Source organism: Penaeus vannamei, chromosome 7 (genome assembly GCF_042767895.1).
Source record: "Penaeus vannamei isolate JL-2024 chromosome 7, ASM4276789v1, whole genome shotgun sequence".
Taxonomy (NCBI): Eukaryota; Metazoa; Arthropoda; class Malacostraca; order Decapoda; family Penaeidae; genus Penaeus; species Penaeus vannamei.
The window spans coordinates 40,422,671-40,430,170 of NC_091555.1; the positions used below are offsets into that span (position 1 = coordinate 40,422,671).

The 7,500-nt window shown below is 38.0% G+C and overlaps 2 protein-coding genes across 4 annotated transcripts in view; one reads left to right on the forward strand and one right to left on the reverse strand.

Annotated features, from left to right (window-relative positions):
- The window catches only part of Ttd14 (TRPL translocation defect 14), a 97,721-nt gene extending 96,463 nt beyond the window's left edge, over positions 1 to 1,258 (reverse strand). Inside the window, exon 1 of the mRNA XM_070123777.1 lies at positions 1,100 to 1,258. Coding sequence (XP_069979878.1) covers positions 1,100 to 1,169 — 70 coding nt within the window. The 5' untranslated portion in view covers positions 1,170 to 1,258. The remainder of the gene's footprint in view (positions 1 to 1,099) is intronic.
- A 1,489-nt stretch (positions 1,259 to 2,747) lies between these two features.
- The window catches only part of SMC1 (structural maintenance of chromosomes 1), a 16,019-nt gene continuing 11,266 nt past the window's right edge, over positions 2,748 to 7,500 (forward strand). For all 3 annotated transcript variants that reach the window (XR_003475414.2, XM_027352681.2, XM_027352682.2), the window contains exons 1-3: positions 2,748 to 3,035; positions 6,782 to 7,002; positions 7,142 to 7,290. Coding sequence is in view for 2 of the 3 variants with exons in the window: in XM_027352681.2 (XP_027208482.1) it covers positions 2,924 to 3,035; positions 6,782 to 7,002; positions 7,142 to 7,290 (482 nt within the window). In the remaining variant the exon portion in view is untranslated. The remainder of the gene's footprint in view (positions 3,036 to 6,781; positions 7,003 to 7,141; positions 7,291 to 7,500) is intronic.

Here is a 7,500-nt window from a genome sequence, read left to right on the forward strand (position 1 = left end):
TTATGCTGACCTGTCTTATGAGTTATGCTGACCTGTCTTTGCGTTATGCTGACCTGTCTTTGCGTTATGCTGACATGTCTTTGCGTTATGCTGACCTGTCTTTGCGTTATGCTGACATGTCTTTGCGTTATGCTGACATGTCTTTGCGTTATGCTGACCTGTCTTTGCGTTATGCTGACCTGTCTTTGCGTTATGCTGACCTGTCTTTTGAGTTACGTTGACCTGTCTTTTGAGTTATGCTGACCTGTCTTTGTGTTACGCTGACCTGTCTTTTGAGTTATGCTGACCTGTCTTTGCGTTACGCTGGCCTGTCTTTGCGTTACGTTGACCTGTCTTTGCGTTACGCTGACCTGTCTTTGCGTTACGCTGACCTGTCTTTACATCACGCTAACCTGTTTCTACATCACGCTGACCTGTCTTTACACCACGTTGACTTTTCACAGGTTACCGACCCTACCAATGATGCAATGACAATTTTTTTTCCCACCGACGGAAAATCTATGTTTCAAGTCCGCACACCTGTAGAACTTTTTTTTCTAACCTTGATTATGCAATTTATATCGACAACCTCCGTTTTCCTTACGTTATCCTGTTCGTTTTCTTACGACATAGTTCCTACGGTAAACTCCCCTTGTCATGCAATATACGATCGCTTCTCAAAATATATATAGAGTAATAATAATAAAAATGAATATATAAAAAATGGATGAGATGCAATACCACAAATCATACACGTGCACATTACACCTTTTGTACCAATATGGACCGTTTAGAGCACGCATTTTGTGAGACGCCACGCTTTCTGTCTCAGGTTTCCAGTCCCTCCCATTTACACAGGAAAATGTTGCAGCTTTAAATGTAGCAAACTGACACCTCTAGAAATCTTCCCTTACCCTCTTTTCCCCTCGGTAAAGAATAAATATGATCTAAGTGTACTAACCATATTATGAGACCAATTTAGGTATAGAGGGTGTCTATTGGTCATTCATTCATATAGACTAAGGAGGAAACACACCATACATGAGCTCGATAACAACACTATAACCCTCTTTTTTCCCCTCAATACATGTAAAACGTGGAAAAATGCTCGCGTACTCACCTCCCGTTAAGACCAATTTGTACACCATCTTGTTCAAATTGTGATGTCCATTCATCGTGGAGTGAGCCATTGCAAAACCGCCACTAGAAGCAGAGGGTTTCTTTTCTTGTCTCTCTCTTTGACGTTTGCTAGCAGACGTCCATGGTATGACTGGTGTAGGGAAGGCGAGGAAGTCCTTTCTCTGTCCCGCTACATCGCCTTCCAAGTCAATAAATTGTCGTACACTGAAGAGATATTCTGGCGGACTGATTGTAAATGATTTTTTTTTTGTCATTATGGTAATTTGGATAATTTCGAAGTAAATTTTCGCGATTAGGCTGGTTAGAGTTTTCATGCTGACCTGTCGGGTCTAATTTAGATTTACTGGGGATAAATATACTGGTGTAAAGACATTAATTGTTCATTTGTGCATCTTAGCCTATTGGTTATATTCTAAGACAATGGTCACGAAAACACGAATCTCTTCTAATAAAAATGCTTCGAATATTAATAAATCTCAATAGTTACGATGTTGCTTCAACATTTAACGCTTATTTGAAAATACTTTGTCTAAGTGCATAGCAAAAGCGGAAATTATCGTACAAAGTTACTGCTTCATACCAGTAGCAGACGACAAAGAAGCGGCTGCTAAAATCTCAAATATTTCTAGATTTACGCATTTAACAACATTGAAATGCCAACGAGAACGTCATACAGAGGCATTTATATCACACATCATCATCCATTACCGATGAGATGCTAATGAAATCATTTAATATAAGTTAAAATATATATCTCATCTTCAATATCACTGCAAAGCTAATACATCACCTCAGTACATCTAACTAACAAATAATTTCAAAAATTCAAAAGTTATCACGGACACCCGATAAAATACTTCCGTTGTTCTAATGATAATTATTTCTTCTCAATTTACTTGAAAAAGAACCACCGTCTAATTTATTTTCGGTTTACTGACAGCATTACCAATTTAGCGAGCAACACGCTAAATCTAGCGCTTTCACTTCTTGACCATCTCATTTTTTTCTATTACATAACGTTGACACAATATTTTCATATAATATGAAGATCGTGCGAGGATGATTTCATGCACTTTCTCTCTTTTTACGGACACAATGAAACAAGTGAATCAGAAATCATTTTTTAAAATCAGCGCGGCGCAGGCTTACGTTCAACAAGTATCAGCAGTAAATTTTCGCTCATGGTAATAATTTTTGTTTTCAGTAAAATTTCTTATAGTATGTTAATATTAAAGATTATAAAATCTTATATTTGATGATAATCCACTGAATCGTACCCTGAGAATGTCAAAGTGACATTACGAAAAACAAGCTTGACAGTTAATACTAAACCCAAAAGGAACAGGTGACCGGAAAAGAATGTATGGAAATCCAGTATTGTGTACATACAATATAAATAATTTATCAATATCATCAAGAAAAAAAAACTTTGCATATCTTTAGCACTTTCAGTACTCCAATCTAGCGTATTTCCATTGCCACTAATTAATATTAATCACTCAACTTGGCATCAATGATATAAAAAGTGCCCAGTCACCAATGACATTAATAATCCTAGTGACAACACCTATTATCCAATAAATCAACCAAATTAACACCAACAATCCAAACCATCGCCTTTCCGCCGGCATTGGCAACACTGTTTACGCGCCATTTTACCGTAAACAAACACTTCGAGTTTGTTTTGAGGCTTGTGTTGTGGTCTCCGTTTTTCAGCCTTTCCCCTCGTCTCGTGGGGAGGAATATGGTGTCCTTCCCCTCTTCCTGCTGGGCCTGTTAGCAACGCGAGGAAGAAAAAGGGACAATGAAGGCCATTTTGAAGTACATTGAGGTGGAGAACTTCAAGTCCTACCGAGGCTTCTATCACATCGGTCCGCTAAAGCCTTTTACGGCGGTCATCGGCCCCAATGGCTCCGGTGGGTGGTTTTCAGGTGGTTTCGAGCCGTTTCGGGAGTCAGGGAATGAGGAGAGGAATAAAGCAGTGTAGGATTTGGTGTCGACTGTGTCCTGTGACTCCGCCTGACATTTCTTGCCTTTCTGACATATCCATTGTTTACATGGCCTACCTATGCCATTTTGGCCTGAGGAGAACTGTTGAATTAGACCTCATGATGACTGTATAGCAGCTGTTAGTGTGGCTGATTTCTAAAGGTTTTGATTTGCAAAATGTTATTTTTTGTTAATTTTCTTATGAAATTTATTAAATTTGGGTTAAAGTGAAGGAGGGCAATAGACTGATTTGGTGTGACATCACGAGTTGGAGTCACCATTTCACTTGATGAAAACAAACCTGTTGCAATGATATCCTTATCAGTGTGAACAAAAATGGCGGATGAATTCTTTGATTCTTTGAAAACCGAAGTGAAAAAAGCAATATGAAACTAAACTAGAAGCTATGCAGCCAACAGAGTGCCCATACTGCCTGCCTGCCAAGATCTGGATCGACGATCCTTCGAAATAGTATATATCAAATATCCCTACATTTGCGACTATTTCACCAACACGCCACATAATAATAATAATAATTTTGTAACATAATTTGCTACAGTAATTTATGACATTTAGCTATATAGAGAATTTTTCTGTGGAATCCGTGCCACTTCCAAACATCACTTTTCTTCCCATTTATTAGGTGTTTATTCAAAGGAGACAATGAAGTCACACAAAGGCGCAACTCATTTTTCTCTCTCAATGATTTGACCTCAAGAGATAGGCCCTCTTCATTTGTTTCATCTACTGAGCCATATGACATTTCAGACAAAGGCAACAGGCATCTAATGCACAGTGCTTGACGACACTTCGAATAAAGTCTGGGTGAGGTGGATCAATGTATTACAAGAAATCATGATAAATAATTTAAAAAATAAGATTGCTCCTTGGCATTTTCATGCAAAGAATCCAAATTCTCAGAAAAATTCAGTGACTGTAAGCAAAGCGCAGTGGGTTTTGGAACGAACGAGGTTTGTTTTCACCAAGTGCTCATTACTAGGGGCGGTTGCTAGCTGTTACCAAATCGGTCTATGCATGCTACTTTTGAAATTAAAGTGATACACACTCATTCTATAATTCAAAGCATGAAAGATGAAAAGACAAACTGTGCACTCTTAGTGCCTACAACAAGCATTTATATAACATGCTGCTCGTGATGTTCACAGGGTTAAAGTATACACTGATTTAGGCTTTACTGCAATTGCTAGTGGCAAAACACCTTTGTTAGGAAGGTTTTGGGTATTTGCGATTGGTTCATATGTTTGTTAGTTTGAGTTGGGAATTTGGTCTCTGGCACTGGTCCTCATGTAAATATTTACTTAAATTTTGCCAGTTTGAATTTTTTTTTTTTTTTTCCAACATATTATGAAGACTATTAGGTAATTCTTTATGGTACAGACGCACCCATCCAACAGTCATGGGGGACACGTGGGAAACCGGAGGTTTGGGGGTGGGGGTAAAGAATGGGCCCAGCTTGATTTCAGTGTCGGTAAATGGCTAAAGTTAATTATGAATGTAATGAAATACGACTTTTCCGAAATGAGAGTGTCCGATTATGGTGCCACATTTGAATACGAAAGCGCAAGTGCACACGGTAACCAACACAAAATCTACTCAACTGACCAAGTTGCGGTGACTGGGCACTGCCCAACACCCCCCCAACAGTATCGACTGTATTGTTTAAAGTAGTTTGACAATTAAGAATATTAATGAGTTAGTGAAAATTGAGGATCAAAATACACATTTTAAGGTAAAAAAGGGCTGAGACGTGAATATATATGAAACATTAGTCGATAGTCGTGTGCATTTTTTTTTTTATACTATATGGAATATTATACTTGAATTTGAATGAGCATTTAAAAATCTCTGCTAAACTGCCGCCTCCTGATTGGTCGTGAGGTAGGGGTGATGTAGGTGTGCAGTCATGCACACGCGAGCTGCGCGGCAACTTGTTCTTTCGTCCCGAGCGAGTGGTTTTAGCCGCTGGAGTGCCGAGTGGACTTAGGCTTTATTTGTGGCATTACCATTCATGTCTGCAGATTTTTTCTTGTACCAACCTCTCTTACTTTTTGTCCTCTACAAAAATATCATCTTCAATTTGCCCGAACTTAGTGTGGCCATACCGTACAGATTTTCCAGACCATTAAGTTTAGGAATGGCAGACTCCTGTCATTGTCCACTTATTTAATATATTGATAATTAACCCCCTGAATCTGGTTACATCTTGGCAGTCACACAGACAAAAGTAAAGGCATTAGGTTAAGTAAATGGTCGCTTTGAAAAGTGTGCAGAATGTAGACTGGGTGCATTCGAACACTTGTCTGTGTTGACAATAATCTATGCCTTCCCTTTGCAAAGTTATTTTGCATAAACCTTATTAGGTTTTATTTTTTTGCCATTTTCCAATGTTCATAGTTTTCTGGATTTGCTTTATCCAGATGGTAAAAGACTGTTTTCCCTTGACAGAGTCTATAATCTCTATATGTAGTAAATATCTCAGTGCACCAAAAAAAAAAAAAAAAAAAAAAATGTAGAAGATGAAATGGAGGACGTTTCCAAAACTGTTGTCTCAATTTCTTCAATAAATCTAGTTTGTGAATTGTGGGTTTTTCTACCATTTTGTTATTTATGTTATATATCTTTTTGGCAATATTAAATTTACTGTGATACAACCAGTGCTGCTGGTCACGGCGGTCAGGAATATCATGGAAATGGCATCCTTCCTGGAGCTGGTGCTCTTCCAGTCATGGCTTTTGAACATTACATTCTACACTCGTTTATCGATGGGAATAATGCAAAAGCCTTTTTCTAAATGCCAAATGATTCTAATCACACTCCAAAAGGTTTATGCACTTGTTGCGAGTCTTTTCTGGTCTTTACTCATGACGGCAAGTTCTCATCACCTGGCCCTTGCCCATTTTTACCCATTTCGGCATGTTCATGTTACGCATACTGTGATTTATTTGTATTATTGGTGTAATGCAAATAATGGTATGTTAATTGAAACTTCGGCAAATGGATTCCTCTAGGCTTTAGCAATTTGCAATGAAATGGATATTTATATGGTTTATGATGTACTATATATATATATATATATATAGAGAGAGAGAGAGAGAGAGAGAGAGAGAGAGAGAGAGAGAGAGAGAGAGAGAGAGAGAGAGAGAGAGAGAGAGAGAGAGAGAGAGAGAGAGAGAGAGAGAGAGAGAGAGAGAGAGAGAGAGAGAGAGAGAGAGAGAGAGAGAGAGAGAGAGAGAGAGAGAGAGAGAGAGAGAGAGAGAGAGAGAGAGAGAGAGAGAGAGGGCAAATTTTATTTATTTATTTATTTATTTATTTTTCTTTTCTTTCTTTCTTTTTTTATTGAATACATGATACAGATAACGTACATCATATATAACATGTATATTTGATACCTTTTACATATGTTCCATTACAGTATTTCTTGATTAATTCTCATCTTAAGTAGATAAAGGAAATATTGTTTTGGATGCTGCAAAGACTGGTATTCAATATCTGTATTCCTTTTTATTGGAAGATTGCTTTGAAGTTTTGTGTAGTCTCAAATCAAGTGATAGGAGAGAGAGACAAATGGCAAAATCCCATTTATACACCTTGATCTATTTATTTGTAAGAAAAGAAATTGGCAATTAGTTCTAATATGTCACACCTCTCTCAGGCAAATCCAACTTCATGGATGCCATCTCTTTCGTCATGGGAGAGAAGACATCCAGCCTGCGTGTGAAGCGTCTGAGTGACCTCATCCATGGCGCCTCAATTGGACAGCCTATATCAAGGACAGCTCACGTGACAGCCGTGTTCACGCTTGAAAGCGGAGAGGAGAAGAGGTTCACTCGTCTGGTACAAGGCTCGTCATCAGACCATAAGATCAATGGAAATGTAGGTTGTCGTAATTTAATTTTTTATTATTAATTTTATTTATTATAATTCTGTTGTTTAATTAGTAGTTTTATTCTTGTTGCTTTACTATGATATCCTCTGTTTTATAATTTTTTATCAAATTCCTCATTATCTTCAGGTGGTCAGCAGCCAGACCTATCTCAAGGAATTGGAATCTCTAGGCATCAATGTGAAGGGCAAGAACTTCCTTGTCTTCCAGGGTGCTGTGGAATCCATTGCAATGAAGAACCCTAAGGAAAGAACAGTGCTGTTTGAAGAGATTAGTGGGTAGGTTCAAAATATTTACATAGAAATGGATAATAGCCTTTTCGCTAATGCTTCGTCAGGGCATCCCCTGCCTTCGGCATATTCATGTGTTTTCTTGCCCTTCCCTTCGTTTTTCCTGTTGCAATAGGTATAGTTGTACATTTGCTGCTTTTTGCCTAATATTTTTTATAATGTTCTAAGAAAGATTAAAAACAAACATTGTCACCTAGA